At 36.1% G+C, this 26,378-nt stretch overlaps 1 protein-coding gene across 1 annotated transcript in view; it reads right to left on the minus strand.

The window, feature by feature from the left end:
- LOC140160066 (uncharacterized) overlaps window positions 1-24,424 on the minus strand; it is a 51,060-nt gene extending 26,636 nt beyond the window's left edge. Inside the window, exons 1-7 of the mRNA XM_072183335.1 lie at window positions 23,785-24,424; window positions 7,697-7,920; window positions 6,621-7,641; window positions 5,963-6,091; window positions 5,441-5,569; window positions 3,035-3,214; window positions 1,816-2,002 (exon numbers count right to left, since the gene is read on the minus strand). Coding sequence (XP_072039436.1) covers window positions 1,816-2,002; window positions 3,035-3,214; window positions 5,441-5,569; window positions 5,963-6,091; window positions 6,621-7,641; window positions 7,697-7,920; window positions 23,785-24,424 — 2,510 coding nt within the window. The remainder of the gene's footprint in view (window positions 1-1,815; window positions 2,003-3,034; window positions 3,215-5,440; window positions 5,570-5,962; window positions 6,092-6,620; window positions 7,642-7,696; window positions 7,921-23,784) is intronic.
- Window positions 24,425-26,378: the final 1,954 nt, after the last annotated feature.

Consider the following 26,378-nt stretch of genomic DNA (forward strand, 5'->3'; position numbering starts at 1 on the left):
GACTAAACACGTTAAGGCAATGAATAATTTGTACACGATATTATTGGTTTTCACAAAGTACACTAGACTGCTGTGCTCAAAGCAGTTAAGGTACCAGTTACTTTTTACACCTGTATATTCAAAACAAAGACAGATATGCCATAATTAGAACCAGCAGTAAATAGCGGCATTTTTAGCTCGGATTTAAGACCTCATTCGTTGAAATCGCCGGTTCAAGAAATAAAGACACGATGATCTCGAACAAGAGAACTCACGCTGTGCTGTCCATTGATTAGTATTGATTAGAGCATAAAATGCAACTTTCGATTACGTTCCTTCCTTAAGTTTCAGATTACCGTTTCTTTTATTCTCAACCAATTTCAACATATGAGGTCTTAACCCTAGAACTACTGAGTCATATTGTGTAACACGAACTACGAAGAGTAGTCCTACGAACTACGGTCCTACCCCCGGGTAAGGGGTGGGGTGAAAATTTTGTCTCCAAAATGGGCGCAAAGGATGTATCTACGTTTAGCTTAGGTTGTTTGGGCGTAAACGCGTGCGTTTTTTTATGACGGATATAAAATCTTATGGGGTGGTACAACCCCCTAAGATTGAAAGGGTACAGGTTCTGGCTGCTTGTTTTAATGTTGACATATGTATCTTTGTTTAGGATATACAGGAGTGAACATAACTGGTACCTTAATTCTTTTGCGCTGTATATAAACAGTGCATAATACACTATATTTTCATAATTTCAAAGCGGATTCTTAAGGGTACATTTCTTAACTAATGCTTGGTTCTAAGATCTCGATTTGATCTATACTAGCTACTATGATGAAAAAATTGTATATTTAGTACATTATTGGTATCTGCACTTCAACCTGAAATTAGAAATCTGTGTATGTTACACAGATGTTACACAGAGAATACCTTTTACATAATCCTGAAATCAACAATATTACATTTACATCACACATCTGTAAATATTTACGACGGAGTGCTAGGTGAGGTTTATCAGACACTTACTGTCCAATTTTTACATAGTATCGCCTCGGTATCATATCCAACTTTCATCCGGCTATCTTTAAAAATTAATCAGCAATATTGCCAAGAACAAGTAACTAATGCTAATTGTAGATGACATCTGGTAGTGCAAAGCAAAGTCATCTTCACTGCTGTTGTATCTTTATGTAGCATTTTTCACATTCAAATTTCAGCATTTGCTAAACTATTATATATAAGTTGACATGTGTTTACATTTAGTACGCCCTCTGTTGGTCTGAGATTAAACTTTCTATAAAGGAAATTGTGTTTTTTTTTTTTTTTTTGTTTTAAAATAAATAATACTCAAAATGTTATCAAACTTGATTACGGGTGCTACAACTTAATACTCAAAATGTTATCAAACTTGATTACGGGTGCTACAACTTATATATCACACAATTAAAACAACAACGATTTGCCAAGTATACGGGTATGAAAAGATGTTATGTAGTATGTCATGGAAACTGCTGCATGAGTTTGCCTGGTGTGAAGCAACAGAGGGCGTCCCTAATATAAACATATGACATCATAGATCAATCGATTTATTGTCCTTACACAATATGATCTAAAACAATTGCACTACACGAACATAGTTCAATAACCCCAACATGATTTTACACTCACATTATATTGCGGTACGAAAAGTCATCCTCCATAACTTTTATACATCAATGTTAACTTCTTGAGATATGAAGGTTATTGAACCATGTCGTCGGGTACGAGGCCATTTGGTTTAAAGTGATAACGTTATGTATGTCCAATAAGGTAACAAAAAGATGAAACACTTACCTAACGGGAACATTTGGTGCTGGATAACGACACTTCTTGTCATAACACGTAGTAACTGTGACACAGTTTGTAGTATCAATTCTTCTCACGACAGCCCACCATGAAAGATGTCGTGCATAAAATATAAATATTCTTTCGTTGCCTCGTCCTCTTTCGACAGTACCTTTTCCTTCATATAACCAGACACCTGGTAGAGATAAATACACAAATATTTAATAATGGTGAGCGATCTAGATATGGGTAACCAAAGAACAAGAAATCTTTTTAACTTAATTGTCGCATTTTAAGGGGCAACGTAAATTGAAGGCAGTAGTGGAGAAATATGAATGGAACGGTCCAATCTTTTCATTAGCAAACATTTATGTTTGCAAGCACACTAGTATTTTAAGCATAAATGAAAATTTCTCAGGAACACTGCAACTTTAAAATATCATAGTACAAGTACATTTTCTGCAGTCTTCAATATTTGTTTTCAAAACATGTCACATCCAATGGTGTCCAATGCATCTGCAGTTTCAGAAATATCAGAGGACTTGAATTCTTTTCACAACAAGCGCCAAGGAAATCATACTTTCTTCATACTCTAGGGAGGTGTTATCGGTTTCAAAATTGTGATTTAAGTGAGGTAGAAAAGTTCCAAAATGTACTTCATGGTTATGAACAAAGTATAGGCAAAATTGATTTTTGGCTACAAACTCGTCGAATATGCGAACAAGTAAGATATCAATATCTTTTGAAAGAATTTTACAAGAAGGAAATAAAAATCATCGATTTTACTGTAGAAACCCAACAAACACACAAGGTTTTACAAAAAAGGTTAAAATGTCGAACTATTAGAGGATATAAAAACGTTTTAATAACATTCATAAAACATTTTTGAAAACGTGATGCAAAACATTCTAACAAAATGAGCATTCTAACAGAATGTTATTAAATTATTGGCAAAATATTTAGCAAAATTATTTGCCGAAAATATTTTACAATAACGTTTTAAAACGTATTCATGATCATGATGATCTATATACGAGTATAACCTGACATTTAAATATGAGTAAAACGATTTGAATAAACGTTTCTTAAAAGAACATTTTTGTGTTTGCTGGGAACCTATTTTATTTTATTAATTTGACTTCATGATGTACCATGAGATATCAAACAACCTGTTTATTTTGACAAAACAACAACAGTTGAGTGAATGAAGGAAATAATGATATAATACCTCTGTGTGGATCATATGACCACGCTTCAAGTCTGTCTCCTGGTCTTACATCTGATGGAAGATTATAAAGTGGTATCTCCATCGTCAATGGCAGAAATAATCGGAAATATTGTGGATTATATAGTTCTTTTATTGATACTTCTGCCATAGCGAATGTTTCTAGTCCTTGAAACTCGTAATCTGAAAATTGAAAAACAAAATACCATGTTGCATTAATACTTAGAAAACAAAGTCAGTTTGCTTCTCCCGAGGGAGAACAAAGAATACAACAGAACAAATATGATATGACCCACTAGGGAGCACTTGATGAATAAGATTGTCACGAAGTAAAAAAAATGACGACGGTGACAGTTAGTAGAATATGAGTACAATGTACTTCGAACTTAATTATTCTGATCATGATTCCTTTGCGGTTTCAGAGACCCAATTATCTCACGAAACTAAAATGGTAATTTTGCAACCTTACAAATCACAAGTACCTTGAATGATCTCTTTGTAACATTAGTAACATTAGTACCAATGAACCAATAAACTTGCTAACCCACTTCCTAGGCACTAAGACTCTTCAGTGTCTCAAAGTACTGCATAAAGTGATGGATGACAGGATTCACTTGAGACTAGAGAAATGTCAGGAAAGTGATGACAGGTATAAATAATGAAGAAATTATATATTTTGTAATTTACTTTAGTGACGGGAGGGGAGCGTGGGCTAGCGGTTAAGGCGTTGGACTGTGAATCCAAGGGTCGAGTGTTCGAATCCGAGGTCCGCTTGAGCTCGGCTGGCTCTTTGTGTTTTTGAGCAAGGCACTTCACTCTACTTGCTTAGTGCTTCGGAGGGCACTTTAAACCGTCGGTCCCGTGTACATGTATTTTTGATATTAATGCAGTGTGCACATTAAAGAACGTCACAGACTATTCGAAAAGAGCAGGGGATCATCCAGGTACTGTTGACTGTACTTCAAAAATACATTCATCTACTCTAGGTTTCAGAGTAAAAAATAAGTACAACTTGTCTGTACGCAGTGATAATTCTCATATATATGAGGGAAGCACTAATAAGGAAGAAGAGCATGAACCTTTTAAAGCTGAAATTCAGTGAGTTGACTCTTGTTGAAAACAATTTAAAGCTATTTCATGAGAGAGATGAGAGATGGGAATCTCCTTTCAAGCGTTGGTTGGTAATGACATTTTGGCAATCCCCTCTCATGCAATCAATTTGATCAACAATAAATTCAATCATATCTATTTTTGGATCTTTCGAATTCCCCTGTTTTCCAGAATGTTCACTGTATTGCAACATGAAGGGACAATGACAGCTGGCAAATTCCAGTTTACCAATTTTTAAGAAAGAGAAGGGACATTTTCTGGTGGTAGTTATCATGAAGAGAGTTAGCAGGCCCTCTATATAATGTGTTGGCAGTAAATTTTCATAGGCGCCAGTAAATTTTCATAGGCAGTAATGTGCTATTATCCCAGCAATATAATCGAAGGAGATTTCGAGTGTAATAAAGTGATCTTCTCTTCCCAAAAGGGGACAATTATACCTTCTGTCGACTTGCTAAAGTCTGGTTTACGAAACAAAACTTCTCTCCATAAAGTGGATCAACGAAGAGAAAACATGTTTCTTGGAGAAAGAGAGAGAACTGTGAAACCAACACTACTTTTGGAAATTGTAATCTGTGCAAGGATTTTATACCCAAAGGATATATAAATTCAAGTGTACAGTGGACTTCGCTGACAATGATCTTTGCTGGACAAGTGAATCAGGATATACATCCGGAACATTGAGTGCAACAGAACTTTGTAATGAAGAAGAAGAAGAATGCTACTGGTTAAGTAACAGCTCTAAACATTGTATTGTATTGATGCTAAATGATTGTGTTATGTTCAGTTGAAAGATCAATGTTAAATCATACTTTTCATTAAAGATTCAAAGTAAAATATGTTTTTGGCCTTGAATCATTAACGACTCCCAACAACCTGTTTCCACTCACTGAAATTCAGCCTAAGAAACGTCTTGTTCACAAATTAACTATCATGACATACCACGACTCGGGTGAAGTATTATCGGTTTCAAGCATTTTGATTACGTGAGGTAAAAAGTTCAAAAATATACTTCAGTGAGACTAGACTGCCTATTCTTGTTAGATATTTAGGTCACTACTAATCTATGCGCACAAGTGTTTCCTTCTACTTGAATTGTCTAAATGCACTCAATGAATTTCAGCCGGAAGAAACTTCTTTTATAAATTGACAACCATATTCTATCATTCCTGTCATCCATCACTTTTAAGTAAAGACCTCCGCTTTAAGGCACATGAGTCTTTGTGCCTCGGAAGAAAGGTAGTAATTGTATATTGGGACGTAAGTAAGTACTATAACAATTTTAAATGTTGGTTTTTTTACCTCCATCTGATTTCTTTTTTGTGTAAGCCCCTATAAGCTCCGGTGACTCTCTAAGTTCTTGTGGATTCGTGACGTCAACCTCCTTGAATTCCAATGACATCCGAGTTTTCTCTGGAACGTCCAAAGCACCTGGTGGAATAATTTAAATCGCATCAATGCAACATGTATAATTACAACCACGATATTCGATTTGTTAAGGCTCTTGAAATTAGACTTCGTAATTTAATTAGGCAATAGTTACTTATAAAGGAATCGAAGATTAATTCGTGTTTGACATTATAGTAAAGTTCAAGTGTACTGTCTCCAACTGTTTCATTTCGATTTTTGGTAGAGGTTTATTTCATTCCACAATGAATTGAATTCAAAGTTATTTTCTCTGGGGTTGAGCCAGTGAATCGGTATCAGCTCCCTGTTTTGTGATAGTATCATATGATTAGATCATTTATTTGACATATTTCATCCTGAAACCACAGTTTCATCATTGATAATTCTTATTTATTTTTCAAAAGGTGACGATCTTACCTGGTGGAATTTCAAGTTTAAATTGATTTCTATTATTGTTTCCTAATTTAAATTCATTGCCAAGTCCAGATTGCCAAGTAAACTCTCTGTATTCAGGTGCTCTGCTCATGGGCATTGTAATGACGTTTCCTGTGCAAAGATAAAGTACAAAATACATGGTACAATTAATAAACAAACATCATTCCTTAAAAACTCCTTTTAAAATTGAAAGAATATCATTCCACATCACTATGAATTTTACTTTCACAGATTTCACTATTTCAGTATGTCTTTAATAATTTAATTATTGGCTGCAAAGGTCCTTTGTCAAATATAAAAATATATTATTCTTTATAAAAGTCTTATATTGGTCCTTTTTTAAAATAAATTTCCTTCAAAAATGTTCAATAATGTTATTTCATTGTAATATTAGTAGAAACATGAGTATACGGCAATTCCGTAGATTTTATTGGATACCAATACCAGGTATTTCACTCAACTGTCTTTCCGTTTCATATGGGAGTGATATTCGAGAAATTTTCAACGTGTAGTGCTCTTGAAGCATGTTTACTTGCTAATCACCTAAGTGGTACTATTCGTGGCAATAACTCCGCAAGGCTCCAGGTGGACAACATGTTGAAATAATCCCAGTTATCCGCATTGCATAAGATTTACTTACTTCCAACTCGTTCAAATTTGTAGGTGATCGATGATTTTAAATATCCGTATTTATCGAAGGTTATTATGACTGGTTCCTCTTCTGGTAATCCGACAAGGGTTGAACCGGTAGACCCTGTGGCACGTTCTTCCCAAACTCGTGTTATATTAGCACCAGGAACAAGGATTCTTATATCAACATTAGGTAGGAGTGACATTGCTGCATCCCGATCTACGGTAACGATACGAACACCAGCAGGAGGTGGTGTCGTTGTCGGTGGTAAAGTTGTAGTAGGTTCAGTTGTGGTAGGCGGCAAAGTTGTTGGAGTTGTTGTTGGTATTGTCGTAGTTGGTGGGGTCGTTGTAGGTGTGGTTGTCGGCATTGTTGTAGGTGTTGTTGTGGGTGGTATGGTGGTAGGTGTGGTTGTTGGCATTGTTGTAGGTGTTGTTGTGGGTGGTGTGGTAGTGGGTGTGGTTGTTGGCATTGTTGTAGGTGTTGTTGTGGGTGGTGTGGTAGTGGGTGTGGTTGTCGGCATTGTTGTAGGTGTTGTGGTGGGTGGTGTGGTAGTAGGTGTGGTTGTTGGCATTGTTGTAGGTGTTGTTGTGGGTGGTGTGGTAGTGGGTGTGGTTGTTGGCATTGTTGTAGGTGTTGTTGTGGGTGGTGTGGTAGTGGGTGTGGTTGTCGGCATTGTTGTAGGTGTTGTTGTGGGAGGTGTGGTAGTGGGTGTGGTTGTCGGCATTGTTGTAGGTGTTGTGGTGGGTGGTGTGGTAGTAGGTGTAGTTGTCGGCATTGTTGTAGGTGTTGTGGTGGGTGGTGTGGTAGTAGGTGTGGTTGTCGGCATTGTTGTAGGTGTTGTGGTGGGTGGTGTGGTAGTAGGGTGGTGTGGTGGTCGGCATTGTTGTAGGCGTTGTCGTAGGAGGCATTGTGGTAGGAGTTGTGGTGAGTGGTGTCGTGGTGGGCGTTGTTGTTGGTAATGTTGTTGTGAGTGGTGTTGTAGTGGGTGTTGTTGTCGGCATTGTTGTCGTAGGTGCTGTTGTAGTAACTGTTGTGGTGAGTGGTGTCGTCGTAGGTGTTGTTGTTGGCATTGTTGTAGTTACTGTTGTGGTCGGTAATGTTGTTGGTGTTGTTGTTGTCGGCGTTGTTGTCGGCATTGTTGTAGTGGGCGGTTGTGTAGTCGGAGTCGTTGTTGTTGGTAACGTTGTCAGTGTCGTTGTAGTTAACTCTGCTGTAGTAGTTAAAGGTACTGTTAATAGTTTTTTGGTCGTTGGTGTTGTTTGTTCCCTCGAGAGAGGTTGTGTGTTTGTTATATTTTGTGGTATTTCTGCAAGAAAAAATATAATCAAGGTTTTGATATGGTCATACATGATAGATTTGGCATTTTCCTAGATTTATCTAAAAACAACAAAGCAATACCCAAGCTAAATGATAATCTGCAAGTATTAAGGTGTGGCATTTTCCTAGATTTATCTAAAAACAACAAAGCAATACCTAAGCTAAATGATAATCTGCAAGTATTAAGGTTTCAAAACGAAATATGCTATGGGTGTAAGAAGCAGAAACTATGATAAATGATGGTAGATCAAATAATGGATTAAGCTCAGTTCAGGCGTGTGGAAGTAGCCATGGCCGTTCAACTCCATAAATCAATTTTTATTGTCCAGATTATGGGATTAATGACAAGGTATACCTTGAAAATTTGAATGGATATGGAATGCAAAATATGCACTTCCAAAAATTGCTGAATGTATTGTGGTCTTGAGATATGAGTCGTTTTATGAAGATGTTTCGTTTACATCATAACTCGAGAACCACGCGACCTATAAAAGTGTAACTGTGATATTTGAATACTTCGTAAGGCCCGCATCAAAATAACCATAGCAACTTTCGTTAGAAGTCATTACCTTTAATTTCACTTAAAAACATAATGAACTATTTTCAGAAAAAGAAGTCTATAATCATGATAATCTCACAAAAAATCATGCTTACAAGTAACTTTGCGATAAATCTGAAAAAAAAATGTACTTACTTTTACATGTTTCGCCATCACCAATGTGAAATTCGGGACAAGGTCCACATTTAAACATTTTGATAGTTTTCGTATCCCCTGACAAGTATTCTATACTGTTAATGTTTATAATTCGATCTTCACACTTCACGACAGGTTGCATGAAGCATGGCTTGTCTGCACATGAACGGGAATCTGTAAAGTGTTCAAACAATAGGATTATTTTCCGACATTACGTAAAACGGCAGGTGAGTCGTTTCAAGTTTGTCGTATTACATGACAATGTCGTCACTTTTTGTTCTGCCCATTGCGAAGTTCCAGATTTGATTGACAAGTTCTAGTGTGAAGTCCAATAAGATTCGACCCGTCTCCTTTCTGGACGGTGAGGTGCCGACAATATTATTAAAATTGGATATTGAAATCGTCAGCCTGCTACGATAATTGCTTAAGTCATTTTCTGTATTTTGAGAGCAAAGTACAAAATATGGTTCGAGCATGCATTTAAACATATTTATTCACTTATCATTGTACAAGAACAAATGATACTGAGACAAATAAAAGGGGATAATCAGAGATAATTATGGTGATTACGTAACTGATGTATGCTTGAACCATTTTGTACTTTTTTTCTCAAAATTACAATTTTGATATTTTTCACATTTTTGATATATAACAGTCCTCGAAGTAAATATCCGTAGCAGGGTGGCGATATATGATAGATTATTACCGCATCCCATTTGTTATTACCATGTGATACGCTCTATTTATTAGGTGCAGAAACATACACCCAGGTGCTTTAGTTTTCGTTCGGGTGCTAGTGATTTATAAATACCAAACACAATGGGGGTCCTACGGAAACTTGAAACGACCCATTTATTACAATATTACTATACAGCTATGGTAATCAGAGAGCGATATCATCTTCCGGCTATTTCTGAATTGTCAACTTTTTATCAAGTATTTGAAAAAGAAATTGCACGTAGACCTCGTTGCCATATTTTTGATTCAGAGGGTTTCGCATTATACGTCAACAAGAAACACGTGAACGTCTGACCAACTTATAAAATATTAAATCAAATCAGTTATTGACTTAAAAATTCAACATGTTGCCTGTGACCCAATGTTATTGGATACTTGCCTAAAATGATAAAACGGATTTCTTAATTCCATACCAATCAAAAACACAATTCATTAATTAAACAGCAACTTCTCATTATAGAGTATGCGTGTTGCACAATTACAACATGTGGAATTGCATGCAATGTGAAATCGAAACATGATAAATGTCTTTCTAGGATGATATGGCTAGACTACATATTAATAATTACTCCAGAATGTTGTGTAAAACAATATTAAACGGTAAATGGATACCAGACCTATACTGAGTGACAGTATAACTCAAAAATTTTGTGTTGCTTGTAAAATTATAGATACCAAATGTGATTAAATAATATTATGATCGTAATATTTGGAGAAAATCAGTCAAGCGTGGCAAATAAAACATCAGTGGATTTAGCCTGTCAAAATAATACATTTAATGAATATTGTGCAAAACTAAAACTAAAGCGTGTTGTTCACAGTTTCACTAGTCTACAGCCTGTCTAAAAAAAATGTGCAAGTAAAAAACGCCCTCTTTGGCAATAGAAAATACTGTTGTGACATGATGCTTACATCACCGTCAAGGGTGCAGTCTTAGCTCACAAAAGTCGCTTGTTCTTTTCAATTTGCTTGTTTTAATCTCGAGATATGTTTAGTTAACAACGACAGGGTAAAATCACAATTTTGTCACTTTTACTAGGGAAGATGGTTGTACATGTAAATCAATGATAGCATCTAGTTTATCAAGAGTTCCTTCGTGAAATCGATTACACAACAATACAAAATTGGTTTTACTGTTTTATCATGATACAGGTATAATGATTCTCTTTTTTCACTTAAAAAGATTAAAAGATAAATACATGTTCCACATTCTGCTGTAAAATTAAATACATGTACTATGTCAATGTATAATTTATCATGGTAAATACGAGGGTTGGTCAATAAGTCCTCGCAACTACTATATATCTCCGCTCAAGCATGACTTTGATGACTGTTATTTATCATAAATACAAGTTTCTACCTTTGTCTTTCAAAACAAATGTGTAATAGCGAGGTTGCATACTTGATGACGTAATCACATTAGCATAAACACAGTAGCCTATGGCCACTGCATGATTTATGGTGAAAAATAGTGGGGAAAATAGTGAGCCAAATTGAGGTATAGTTACATAATTCCAAATATCTCAAGAATGAAAGCATAGAATTTGGCGCGGTTTTGCAATATTTTAGACCGATAACATAGGGTTGATTCTATACTCTTTTTGGACCTATACCATTTTTTATTAAAGATCAGGGATCGTGTTGAATATCTCCATTTTTGAGTAGGCTTTGTCGGCCATTGGTCCTTTACGTAATAAGAGATAGCAAGATTTATCAACGACAAAATTTAACAAATGGTACCTGATTCGATTGGGTAACTACTGATTATTAAAAAGGGAGCTTCCGGTGGGGAAATTACAAACATTTCTCTATTAATGAACCCTTTGTTTTCAAAATGTCATGTTTTTGTAATCAAAGTAGCACACCATAGAGAGGCTCTAGATTGAATATAAATTGTGAATTTCAAAAGGTTCGTTTAATTTTAGCATGAGACTCAGTATAGCAAATCACGCACACTGTTACTGTCCCGCAATATTGTATGTAGTCATATTTTAGCGCATATTTGATGAAATTTTCCCTTTTTTCATACATTTTTGGCACTTTTAATCATATATACCAGCAACGCATGCGCATGCGCATATTTATATTTTTATTGTAACAATTTCTATTGTCCTGAATATGACCTCTCACACCATACCAATAATCATATTTGTTTTTGTTTCATTTTGGAGATAATTTTGATTAATGTGTCTACCTTGAGTGCTCGTCTCTTATGATTTTCACAGCATTTTTGGTTGTCGTTAAGGCCTATTTTTGATGCATTTCAAAGACTGTCCCTTTCTTCATCTGTTAATGGATACATTTCTTCTCTCGCAATTATCAAGTGAATATACTCAGATTACCTTATACCAAAAATAAGGCTTGTAAACTGCTTTGGTCCTTTTGCTACTTTTAATTACACGTTCCTTAACTACTATTCAAATTTCCCGCCAATGTTGAAAATTGTCAGTGCATATATAGCAGTGTCTTTATGTAAATGAGGTTACGTAATTCAAGGTACTCTAATAGAAACTTTTTATGTGTTTTGAAAGACAAAGGTACAAACTTGTATTTATGATAAGTAACTGTCATCAAAGTTATGCTTGAGCAGAGATATATGGTAGTTGCGAGGACTTAATATTGACCAACCCTCGTACTGTTCTCTTTGTCACTCAAGACATGTTAAAAGACAGGCAAATATTGCACACTCTGTTGCAAAATTAAAATAATGTCAACGAAATATTGCATATCATAATTATACGTTTGCAATTTTACAATAAAGATTTAAAATTCATTGATGATTTTCATCAAATCATGAGCACGTTCCGAGTGTGCAGCAGCTGAATTCGACATTGCTTGAAATCAACAGTTAAGCCATTTTAAAGTATACTCTTTAGCATTATTGATCGTGTACATGGGTCAATCAGAGCCCCCTTCCTTCTGTGTGACCGTCACCTGTAGCAATGCATCTTGCTGCCCTCGTCTTCAATACAATTATACCGAACAATTATTACATAATCATTTCTAATCCTACAAATGAATGTTCTTTTATTAACTGTACTGCACAGGTATTTGGATATAACATTCTATTCAATTTCCTAAAAAGTGGCACAAAGGGGTTGTCATACATTTGTGTTTAGTGAAGCAGATCTCTGGATTGCCGAAACCAAAATGAATAAAACAAACGGTATTGAAAAGCTAGGACTGTTCCCTTGAAGTTGATGTAAGCATCATGTCACAACAGTATGTTCTAATTGCCAAAGATGGCGCTTTCCACTTGCACATTTTTTTTTGATACAGGCTGTACCCTATGCAATTTATTTGCCATGGCAGGATAACAGGTTAGTTAAAACATATACTGTCAATTATGGCCAATGCGGTAATATTATGATAATGTTAAAAAGTTAATGTTGACATTAACAGTAAAAAATTACAACAGCAATCTAACAAAAATGCAAAAATTAACATAGAACATTTGAAATTACTGTAATATACCAATGTTTTAATACATTTGAGATTAGAGGTAGCGTTTAGCTATTCAAAAAGTTCTGCCCCCCCTTATATCTCAGCTTCAACATAGTGTCCTTTCATATTTACCATGATTATAGGATCTAATCAAGCTTGTGAGCTTTTCCCATTTATTGTAGGCGAAGTAAAAGTTAAATCAGGATTCGGTGAATTCGGATTAGGAAATGGAGAAAATGTGTACATATATCTACAAAGAAGACATAAGTAGACCGGACGTGAGCATAAAATGCCATTTCAAATTATTTAAATGTCAATAAAAGCCGCTTCAAATCTGTGAACAAGTTCATTAGGAATGTTAATTTGGCTTCCGCTTCTTATTGAGGGAGAACTTTATCCTTTGAGTGAACGAGCATACTGAGAATGGTACGGTGTGGATTCAAGGCAGTAGAAGCCCGCGTTTATTAACTGCGGTTTTCTATTGCCGTGGTTAATTTGAAGTTAAAATGCATTATATTACTTTTCATCTTCACGTTAGATTGCTTAAGAGAACGAAAAGGATTTCACCAAACAAAATACAACGCCCATTGACATGTTAGCCACTAGTGCGCATTGTGTTGAGTGATCATTTTTTAAAACTTGGAATAAAGTGAATTGATGCATGCATTATGTACTAGCTCATTTGTACGCAATCAGTCAACCGATTCAAGTAAAAATAGCGTGTATGATGCAGAATAGGGTGTTTGGATTCTGATGCATATTTCTCAACTTATGTCCAAATTCATTTTTCTGGAACACCCTATATCTGGAAAAGTTATCAATATTAGTATAGTTGCCCTCATTTGTAGGTGACATTCCAATGTATAGGCTAATCATGCTAAGTTTGCAGAAGTTATCATTTACAGAACCAAAGTTATAAGAGAGGAGGTAGAACTTATTGAATGACCCTTGTACAAGTAGAATATGATTCTTATTTACTTCATAGTCCAGTAAATTCCCGTAATCATCGTTTAGACCATGATAAATTGCTGTTGGCAGAGATACAGTACTAATAGGGCTGTTCATTAGGCTATGGAGGTTTTTCAACAGCAGCCTTATTTTGTGGGAAAGGTCCTTGAACTTTTACACAGAGGTCAAGTTCAAAATTTCTCGGAAAAACACAATCAACGTATTCTATCAGCTTATGTCATGAAGACTCAGAAAAAGTATATCTTGGATCTATAACGTACTGTTATGGAGTTATGCCCAAAAGGGTAACATCAAACTCAGATAATACACATTGAGTCGCATGAGTTCTATCGAGTCAATTTGACCTTGATAATTGTTGTGTTACCTGGATAAGAAAAGCATCCTAGATAAATAAAGCCATTCTTTTTCTGATTTCTGGTAACAAGACAAATAATGTAAGATCATTTTTTATAAATATCAGAGAAAATATCATTTTTGCCCCCTGCGGGGTCAAAATTACACCTATGACGTCACAATGTTACTCTTTTGCTCATAACTTCATACCCGTACATTGTAGATCCAAACTATACTTTTTCTGAATCCATTGCCAGAAGACCACGATGGTGTGAGCTTTGAACAGGTCTGATTAATTTTGAATTTTACCCTCTGTGCAAAGTTCAAATTACATTGTCCCCTAAAATGGGGTACACTTAAAATACCCCCATAGACTAGATTAATTAGCACTCTATAAGTACTACTCATCTGATAACTATGACAACCTAAACACGATACTGCACTCTGTCATTCTAAAAAGTTACCATTTCAGAGTTTTGATAAGTAACAACGTATAGCTTGCGACACCATCACGGTGTTTTCATTAAGTGTTGTGTAGCTCAGGTCACCTAACGGTGTGGTCAATGAACAGTAGATCGTGGTAGATGGCGGGCCGTAAGACGGTAACCTACATTCAACAGGCCAGCCGGGATGCCGGATACTACCTGCCCGCCATCTACGACAATCTGCTGTTTCTGTACCACATCTTCAGTTGACTTGAAGATTGTAAACACAACGCTGCATGAAGACGCCCTATTGGGCTATTCCAGAAAATAAGTGCACACCCCCTATAGAGGAGTGAATTTGAAATGAGTGAAAAACTCGGATTTCCAAGCTTATAACTCTACAAAAGTCTGGATTTCCGGTTACAAATAATCAAAGAAAAAACCCGGATTTCCATATTCTTCATGAAAAAGTGAAAATAACCCGGAAATTTTAACCACTTTCATGTTGAAGTTTCGGAATTCCAACTTCACATTGTACAGAAGGGTATAGAGGAGTGGCATAAAATACGAGGAAAAATCCGGATTGTTTAGTGACAAGTGGGTAAAAGTCCGGATTTCCAAGGGGTATAGAGGAGTGACATCAAATATGTTGAAAAATCCGGATTTCCAAGGGGTATAGAGGAGTGACATCAAATATGTTGAAAAAATCCGGATTTTTTAGTGCAAATGTAAAAAAGTCCGGATTTCCAAGGGGTATAGAGGAGTGACATTAAATATGTTGAAAAAGTCCGGATTTTTTAATGACAAATGTCAAAAAATCCGGATTTCCAAGGAGTATAATGGGACAAATGGGTGGCCTTAGATACGATGATATGTCTTGATTTTTTAGCGACAATACGATGAAATGTCCTGATTTTTTAGCGACGAGTGGGAAATGTTCAGATTTCCAAGGGTTGTAGGGGAGTGGCATTCAATATGATCAATAGTCTATTAGAAAAAAAATATTTTGAGGTGATAGACATTAATTATGATAAAAGCAACAAAAATTAAAAATTAAAAATTTTGACTGTGAGTGTATGGGGAACAATTTGAATACAGTATTTGTATTTTTTAGCCACAGCCTACATGGTTGATTTTTTACTGGTTTAAAAGTTTAGGACTTATAATTTCTCTTTTATATTTTTACATATTAAATAAATGTCATTTTTATTTTTAACATGATTGTGAATTTAATATAAGCTGTACAAATGTGTATGTTGTTTATTATTGAAGTTAATGGTTGATTTTTTACTGGTTTAAAAGTTTAGGACTTATAATTTCTCTTTTATATTTTTGCATATTAAATAACTGTCATTTTTATTTTTAACATGATTGTGAATTTAATATTTGCTGTACAAATGTGTATGTTGTTTATTATTGAAGTTAATGGGCTACTAAAGTACTATTGAAAAATTCCTTTCTTTTCAAGACATATAAACCAACTGCACGATGTTTTGAATCACACTTCTGATAGTAATCTGATATGCGTGTATTTAGTAGACTATGCTTTATCACAGACACAGGCAGAGCAGGGTTGTATATCTGATCTGGTGTTTGTTTGCAACTTTGACCTTGAGCCAACCACTATTTAACCTCTAGCTCTTTGATACTGTATGTAGCGGGCAAATTTGATTTTTTAAGGTAGGGCCCACTGGAGTATTTGCACTGACATACAAATTGCATGTATATAACTATAAGTAATACTAGTACATGTACTTTCTATGGCATTGGCATTTATATGCTTTTGGCATTTTGCATATATTTTTTTTTATTTACACCTATTGAATATGTCATAGGCATATAATTAAATACATGAATTTGTTTGTAACAATTTCCATGAGGAGGTTCTTTTTGCAAAAATGGGTTTATGGAAGTTCTATCCGGAGAGAAGTTCATTGCTTGAAGGATAGGAGTCATAGGACTACTTCCAATTCCAGAATTTGGGATCATATTATCCTGTTTTGCTAACTTGCTAGCCCAAACTATTACTAATAAAAATTCCTTTAAAAAAGGAATGGGGCGCCCAAATTATGTGAGCTTGGACGTGATATGGTGAATTCCATGGCATGGTGTTTAGATTTGGTCCCGGGGATTTGGTATCATAATGATTTTTTTCTAGGGAAGAGTAGAAGATGATCAAATGCAAGACAAATGTGTTTGATTGGGGAAGGTGTATCACAGGACCGTTTTGGATGAAATAAATTGAATTGGAATGAAGCTGTCGTGTCAATTTGCGATTATGTGGGGTGGGGAGTTCAATTTTGGGGCATATTGTAGTGATGATATTGCTTTGGATATTGAATATTGTTGAATTTCGTTATGCAGGGGGGGTATATGATGGATAGTATAGAAGAGGATCTACCCCTATGTTGACCAAAAGAAAAGTTTTATGAATGTATAACGTCTGTGATACATATACATCATAACGTCTGTGATACATATACATCATCTACTTGCTAATACACTGAAAATCTAATAGAGATGAAGGATAAAAGACAATTACAGAACATTCATTCTTCAAAAGTAGCTATATATATGGGTATACAATGTTTACAAGATAAGAACGTTAATGTTTTGTACATGAACGTAACATCTTTGATACATAGTTGTTAACACACTGAAAATCTGACTAGAGATTTACAATTTGATGATATCCAAAAGAATACTTACTAACTTAGCATTGAAGAATTAAAATAATTACAGAACTTTCATTTGTTAACATACGCGTAGCAATGATTAACAATGTTGAAAATACAAACGTAACGTTTTGTTCATAAACATAACATCCTCGACACATCTAGGATCCGCATAATTTGTTGATTAATGTCATAAACAGTCACAAAAGATTTATGGTCTGATCATTTTATCTTTTTAAGGGGACCTGATATTGCATTTGGAAGAACCAGGCTTTTCAATTACTATCAAAACTGCTGGGTACCAAACTTTTTGATACAGCTTGTATAGTAATTTGTTCTAATTTCCATGCAAAAGGAGCCAGTTGTTTCATCCTTAAAACAAATAGGCTACACCATAATTTCCAATTACCCCATGCAGATAGATAAGACCTTGGTAAGATAAGCGTGTTAATTGTTATGTCACTATCACTATCTTGATCTTGATAAGATGCCTGACTTTGAAACTTTGGGTACAAAAACTCATACTCTGCAAGTTAGGTCAAATTTTGCACTATGATTGTTTATTTGAGCTTATTGGACTATGCCATTCAGATTAGGCTATTGTAATCCATAGTGTTGGTCACCGTCTATCGGGTTCTAAGAGGCGGTAAACTGGTTACAAAGGTCAAAGTGGTTACAAAGGTCAAAGGTCTCGATTTATTTGGTGTTTTTACAAATCCATTAATTTTGTCTTTTAAACAAAGAATATACGCACACCATTTTATCCTGTGCATAACAGAAAACAATAATAAAATCAAATCCAAGCATATTGTGGATTTATTTCTGAGCAAGCTTAGGGCATAATTTTAGCAAAATAGCACAACAATTGCGGAGTAAATCTAGTAAGACTGAAATTAGAAGCTACTCACAAGTACATGCCTATATTGTGGGACGCCTCCGTAGAGGGCACCCCAAAAAGTCATATTTATTTTGGTTATAGGTCTATATACCAAAAACATGTTTTATAGGGTGTTTTTGTACGCTGTGACAATCAACCCTATAGTAAATTGTACATATTCAGTAAATACCAGTCTATCATGAATCATGATATCAATATGTGACCCGCACTGACAAAACCAGGAACAAGTCGCATTTTTGACATTTCATGATTTGAATAAAAATGTAAACACAAGACAATAAGCTTTAAAATGATACCAAAATTATATAAATAGCATCAATACTTTTCAAGATGAATAATTTTGTAAATGATACCTTGATATTTTTGTCAAATTGCTATTCTGAGTAATTGGCCAATTAGTTTCATAGCATCAATACTTTTCAAGATATGGATAATTTTGTAAATGATACCTTGATATTTATTTACTAAATATTTATTTATTTATACCATGAAATTAAGAATTCCACAATTTAATTTTGTTATGGGAATGTAATCTTTAAAGGCCTATAACTCAAAAAACATGTCTGGTGACTTGTTCCGGGTTTTGTTGGAGCTGGTCACATATGCAAAGGAGTGTTCAGAAATGGGGGTTTGGAAATAATATTTTGTAATGAGTCGAAATGGGTCCAACTATTTACCAATAATGGAAATAGGTCCAAAATGACCCAAAATAATAATATTAATAATAATTATGATGATGATGATGATGATAAAGTTTTGTAACCTTAGGCCAAGTAAAAATTGTTCATTCTGGTAGGTAGGCCCCCTCTAATGATCACAAAACCTTCCAAAAGTGTTTCTTATATAAAGCATTTCAACTTCCTAGACATCTTTCAAAAAATGTTATAACTCAATTTCAAAAAACAAAAATGAAATTGAAGTTACCTCAAAAAAGGAAGCGGTAGGGGATGAGAAACATGTTTTTTACTTGGCCTTATACTGACTGGTATAAAATGAACATTTTATTTTTAAAGTTGATTAGTTGAATATGAACCGACCACAGAGAAAAGGTCCATTGTCTACCCCGAGTGTTCCGGGGAGAGGGGGTACTCCCACTTTTGAGGTGACTTTTTGCATGCTTTGCGCGCATTTTGGACTATTTTCACATTTTTAGCTTAAAAGTTATTTTTCAGGGTCACTGACAGCCAATTTTTTTCACATGTGCATAATGAACCCAATTTTCTTGGTGCCCTCTTTTTTCGACAAAAACTGCCATAGATCACCTAGTGTTGTAAGGCACAGGTCACTTTCATATTCGAGTCTCCCCAGTGGCGTAGCTGCCGGGGGCAAAAATTGCTTGTTTGGGCCCCCGCCCCCTAGTGCGATTTAGCCCCCCCTAGCGCAAGGAAAAAAGAGGAAACAGGAGGGAGAGAGAGAGAGAGAGGAAGAAAGGGAGAGGAGGGGAGAACAAAATGTGTTGCTCACCACGGGGCTAGCGCCTATAATCGACACTTTTTCAAACCACCGGAAAAAAAATTGGGTCAACCTTTTGATGAAAGGGCGGCAAAATTTTTTTGCTTGGTGGATTTGGGCCCCCGCCCCATACAGGCTTGCAAGTTCCCCCCGGCTTAATCCTAATCCTTTAGTTAGTTTTAACTGGCAATAAAAGTCAAATTTCAATAGTTTTGCAATTTGAGGGAAAATTGGCTAAAAACATGCAATTTTGCATGATTTCTTACAATTGCAGTCACAATATTCAAAGCTCAATTCTATGTATTCAACATTTTGAGTATAGGCTATGAGTTTGTTCATGAATTTAATATTTTATGTTAATTTTGATAATTGAGAATAAAAGATATTTAGAAATTGTGTTTTCTGAAAATTAGAATCCATAACCTGAAATTGGTTTTAGTACAAGGCTGGTCTTGATTGTCACAGCCAGGATTGGGATTTAGCTAAGCCTTTATCTCATTTGCCAAAACAGGATAATATTTATTTTATTACAAAAAATTTGTATTGTATTTTTCTGGAGCCGGAGTAGTGTGGGCATCGGTATTATTGGGATTTTAGATGCAAAAATTTAACATGGACTGCGAAAAAGGTCTAGTGTAGATTCATATGGCAATTAAAGCCACAAAACGTTCTGAGAATTACTTGGGCAAAAAATGCAGACCTCTGTATTCATTTGCTCAGATGCACTAGTCCAAGCCTGGGCACAAGAAATACATGTGATGTGGCTGGTGGAAAATCTCACACCAGTCACATTATCATGTAGTTCCACATGTGTGCACTGTGCAGCATAGTAGCAGTGGAGTGTATTTGGATGGGGAATATCAAAATGATTAATAAACATTAAAGCTATATAATAATGATATTTTAACATGATATCTTGAAATTCCCCACAAAAGAACAAATCTTGAAATGTTTTCCCAGTTTGCTGTTTTTTTTCTGTATTTAATTGATCAGTCATTGTGTGAATATGAGACATGTAGCATATGCCGGGAGCATATGATGCATGGATATGGGTGGCAATGTGCACAGGCTGTTACAGTGTAGCAGCATTCATGATCATTTTGTCAGTGGAGCCAGGGCTGGGTTTATCTTTTTCAGGGCCCTGGACCAAGCTTAATAAAATTAAGGGCACTTGCTATAGCTTTCTATCTGGATCCATGTGTTACTCCCCACCCAACACTGACACTCCTAGTCAGGACTTATGTCTGGCCTTGGAGGAATCTGCTTGTTTTTTACCTGCCGTGGTGTGAATTCACATTTGGATGCATTTCTGTGTTATTAAGTTCACAATTACACTCACTTGGCACCACCAAGGGACTAAATTCTATAATTGTAACTAATTATTATCAGGTCAAAAAAAAGGTTTGTCTCTAAGCTTGCGCGCACGTTTGTACAATCGCATGATTTGACAAAAAAGAAATGCAGATGCAGAAATTTTTTTTTTATAGTTTTTCCAGAAAAATCGGCGAAAATCCGAAAATAAAAAATAAAAAATCACATTTCGTATTTGTTTTAAATTTCTCGTGAGCTATGAAACAAACCTTTTTTTTTTGGCCTAATGTAAATTTTTACCAATACATATAGGTCCTATTGAAATTCAATTACAAAATTTTACCAAGCTGTATTACATTTCAATACTAGGCCTACATGCAGTAAGTTACACGGCAAATGAAATAAAGTGTCCAGCTTGTCCGAGTCCTTTTGTGTCCGAGTCTAGACTCGAGTCCAACTCGATCCGGGGGTGCCGAGTCCGAGCCAAGTCCGAGTCCAACAAAAATAAGACCGAGTCCGGTGGACTCAGTCAGAGTCCATGCCGGGGTTTGGTGTTGGGAGTCATTTAACTTTATGTGACAGGTATCTGTCTACTGGCATTGCTTAGTAGGGGTCTATTTGTATATTAAATGATGCTCTAAAAAGGGGTCACAGGGTATAACAAAATGAAAAAGGAGTAATTTGGTATAACATCTTGAAAAAATGGGTCATTTGGTAGAACATTTCCAAAAAATGGAGAAAAATTTTAGATTTTGCTGAAATAAGAGAATTTGACAGTTTCCTCTTTATATTTTATGGCATTTTGAAAATTATAGAAAGATAGCTGACCTAAAAGTAAAGGGGTCATTCAGGGTATGACTGTGAAAAAGGGGTCATCAAGTGTATTTGTTTTTGTTTTTTTCAAATGGAGCCTATAGTGACAGACTCATAGTACCTGTCACTTGTAAAGTTAAGTGCCCCCTGTCAAATCCATGTCGAATATTAAGTTATAATGTTATAATTTTATAGCAAAGATTTTAGAGAATTTTGAACCAATTCTATTAATATACATGTACACTGTCACTGTAAACAATAGAGATAAAGATTAATCAAGCTGCTGCACAGTAATGCTGTGGTCAGACTCTTCTCTGTTCTTTTACAATGAGACAACTATACCACCCCACCCCGGGCACCCCACACCACTTCCTCTATACACACCCACTGTCAAACCCCACCCCACACAAGTGTCACAGTCATTTCCATACCCTAGGTAACTCCGAAGGTAAAAACTACATGTATCACATGTCAACAGTCCGCTGCAGGGGTGGGGGTGTGTGTGTGTGTGTGACACACTACATGTAAGTGACCAGGTACTAGAGAAGTGTCAGTAGGTTGCATGTGGGTAAAGTCAAAAATAATGGCACCGTTTGGTTTTTGATGCCTGCTGTGCAAATGAAAAAGACCAGCAAAAAAATTCATCTTTCAAAAAGTGTGTTATGATTTTCTCTTTAACCACAGCTATTTGTAGTGTCATAGCTGTCATGTAAAAATAACATGCCCAATTTTCTTCCCCATAGGGTCAGGAGTGTTACACTTTAGCGTGACAAGAAAAGAGGTACTTGTTTTTTAATCATGCACTGTATAAAATATACTTTACTTTACTTTACTTTTGTCCTCCGCTTGTTCCTCTCAGAGTCGCGGGGAAATGATGGGACGTCTGTCTTGGGCTGCATGGGTAGCCTCTGTCAGGTTGGTGTTGTGCCTTGTCAGGATTTTCTTGACCCCCTCAATCCATCTTCTTCTTGGTCTTCCTACAGGCTTGGTACCGGACAGTTTGCTGTTGTAGGTCCGCAGGGCTGGTTGATTTGTGGGCATACGCATAAGATGACCAAACCATTTGATGCGATGGCTTTCAATCTGGTCTATCATAGGCTTGGTGCCAACCATGTCTCTGATGACTTCATTTCTAATTTTGTCCCGTCGTGTCTTGTTTACAGCTTTTCGTAGGCATTTCATTTCACAGGTGGTGATCTTCCGTTCAGTCTTTTTGTTCAGCCCATGTTTGTGCCTGGTAGCAGAGAGTCGGAGTATAGATTGCATTGATGATTGTTCTTTTGCATCCATTGGCACAGCTGGGTGGGAAAGTATAGGCCCAAGCATGAAGGTGATGTTGTTTGCTTTCTGGCATCTGGTTTCAATTTCTCTGTCTATCTTCCCGTCTTCAGTAAAGATGCTGCCCAGGTACTTAAACTCCTTTGATTGCTGGAGGGTTGTGTTGTCAATCTTGATGTCCAAGGTCTTTTGGGATCGGCTGATCAGCATGGTTTCTGTCTTTGGGATGCTTATGCTCATGCCATACTTCTGGCAGGTTGCGTGCAGTCTGTTGGTGTGGTTTTGTAAGCTAAGGCTGTCTTGGTGGATGAGACATTGATCATCTGCAAACAGTAGTTCATTGAGAGCTTCTTCATCTAGATTTGCTTCTTGGGTGATCCTGTCCATAAAAATGAGGAACAGGAGAGGCGAGAGGACACATCCTTGTCGGACACCTGACTTCACAGGAAACCACTTGGTGAGTCCTGTCCTTGTCCTGACAGTACAGAGGCTGTCCCTGTAGATGGCTCTCACACTGTCCAGCAGTTGCCCTTTTACACCGTAGTCTTCTAGCACAGTCCAGAGTAGATCTCTGTTTACTCAATCAAACGCCTTTTCTTGGTCTATGAATATAGTGTACAGATCTTGGTTGTACTCAATACTCCTTTCACACAGCTGTCTCAGAGCAAATATGGCATCAGTGCACCCTCTGTTCTTCCTGAACCCAAACTGCGCTTCGCTCAGCTGATGTTCAACAACTGGTCGTACCGGTATTCGTTTCTCTAAGATCTTTGCATAAATCTTCCCAGTATATGGCAGAGCAGAGAGATTCCTCTATATTTACTACAATCTCTTTTACTCCCTTTTTTCTTCCAGATGGGGACAATTATTGCACGTTGCCAGTCATCGGGTACAGCTCGCTCCTCCCAAGCCCTGTTGAACACTCTTGTCAACCATTTGACTCCTGTATCTCCACAAGCACGTATGGCTTCTGTTGTGATGTCATCAATTCCAGCTGCCTTGTTTTTGGGACTGGTTTTAATAGCATTTCTGACTTCCTCCTGGAGTATGGGTGGATCAACTTCCTCTTGGAACCGAGGATGGAAGGGCTGCTGCTGTTGTCTGTCACCATCACCGCTTGGGTTGAGCAAATCTTCGAAGTATTCTCCCCATCTGTTGGTGATTTCGCAGCTGTCTGTGAGGGGGTTTCCATCCTTGTCGTTTATGATGGCGGTTGGGTCAAAAGGCTCGTCCCGCTGTTTGTAGGCTTTAACTGCTTTAAAGAACTCTCTGCTTGAGCTATTTGATTTTTCTGCCAGATCTTCCCCATATGTTTTCCAAGACTGGTCTTTGGCTTCTTTGATAGTCTTCTTGCAGTTACGCCGGGCTTCCCTGTACTCGTTGTAGTCTGCTTCCAGGTTGCTTTTGGACCATTTCTTGAAGAGTCTTTTTCTTCTCTTTGGTTGCTGCTTTGACCGTGTCATTCCACCAGGATGTCCCTTTCACTTGTCCTGTTTTTCTTTTCTTAGTCCCACAGTTTGCTTTAAGGGTGTCTGTTAGAGCATCTTTGAACCATGTCCACTCTTCTTCTGTATTTCCTTCCTGATCTGGTAGTTTTTGGAATAGCTGATGCATCTGTTGTTCAATGGCTGCCTTCACTGGTTCTTCTGCTAATTTTCTGAGGTTTATTGTCTCAGGTTGCTGCCTTTTATTTGGCCGTGGTCTTCTCCTGGCACTTGTTTCCATCATGACTGGTCTGTGATCAGTATCTATGTGGATGTTTGGCATTGCTTTAGAGTCATTCACTTTGCATTGATCTGTCTTTTTAATGAGGATGAAGTCAAGCTGAGAAGCTTTGGTGAGGTCATTCCACTTGTACCATGTAAAAAATATACAAGTTGCAAAGTGTTGCATGGGTTTTCATGGCATTTTGTGAAGTGTCTGCTATTATTAAGTACCAAATTCTTTCATATTAGTTGCTTAATAGTCTACTTAGGAACATGTGAAGACTACATGGTGCGAAAAATAAAATATGTTCCAAAAATCACTTCTCGCCAGATTATGTAGCATTGTAAGGTTATGATGAAAGTAATAATCTATTTCAGTCTGTTTAAAGTAAAAGCAACATTTGGGCCAAACTTGGAAAAAATAAAACTTGCATGATATCAAAACCGTTTTCTTTTTAAAGAGAAATTCTGTCTCGTCAGGAGTGTTACATCAGAATTCAACTTGATTTTTTTCATACACCAAGTTGGCAATATTCATACATTACTTTTTATTTTATTAGTGCATTGGGATAGAAACTCAAAAACAAGAAAAATATTTGCCATTGCTTGAACATGTTTGCTACAGCTATCTAAATAGTCAATGTCAGGAGTGTTACACAGAATTAATTAATTGGCAATAATTCAAATTTCTGAAGAAATTACCAGTCTGTTGGTGTTCTTTTAGCCCTGAAACTATATTCCTGAAGCCAAACTGCTGCAATCATGATGTAAAGACCTTCATATTCAAGAAATATGTACATAAAAACATGGTTTTCATAGCTCGACCAAAATGTTACACTCCTGACAATCAATTGTAAGTAATATAGGCTCAACAATAAAATTAAACTAATGTAATTCAATTTTTTGCCCCTTTTTGAGATAGCCATAGATAGTGTCACCAAAAAATTACAAAAACTACTTTAGAAAATGTGATTTACAAATTTGTATATTTGAGGCTATACAGTTACTGTAGAAAAGTGTCAGGAGTGTTACAAAAACATGTAAGCTGGGCTCGAAAAACAAAAATGAACGTAAGTCACCTAAATTCTGTGCCTTTTTGAGAGGGCCATAGATGTTGTCAACAAAAAATTACAAAGACTGTTTTAGAAAATGTAGTTTATAAAATATTTCAGGCCATACAGGTAGTGTACAGTGTCAGGAGTGTTACAGAACTGTACTACTTGGATGGATCCTTACATCAATTTGAAGAACAATGTGATGCTAAAAACTTCAACACAGTTTTTGCACATCATATTGCATGATATAAACTTAAACAGAAAATAATTCAAAATGTTTCTTTTGACAAATATAAACTTTTGTTCATGATTTCCACAAATTTTTAGGTGTTCAAATGAAATTTTTTTTTTTTTTTTTTTTCCAAAACTTTGTGAAAAATTCTATATGACTATTTCAGTATAGTGTCTAAGCAATTAATTAAAACTCAAAGAATGACATATTTGCATAATTTTGTCAAAATATAACAAGGAATGACATGGATCTTTTGTGTTATGTTTCTGAAGATTTTGGACTACTTTAGCCTATAAACCAGTTGAAAAAATATATTTAGTAATATTACTGAAGTAATTTTTTTATTTTTTTCTTGAATTTAGATATGTTTTGCTTACAATAAGACAATAATTACATCTCTGAACACTGTTTGTAATTTTGACAC

This window comes from Amphiura filiformis, chromosome 9 (genome assembly GCF_039555335.1).
Source record: "Amphiura filiformis chromosome 9, Afil_fr2py, whole genome shotgun sequence".
Lineage (NCBI taxonomy): Eukaryota > Metazoa > Echinodermata > Ophiuroidea > Amphilepidida > Amphiuridae > Amphiura > Amphiura filiformis.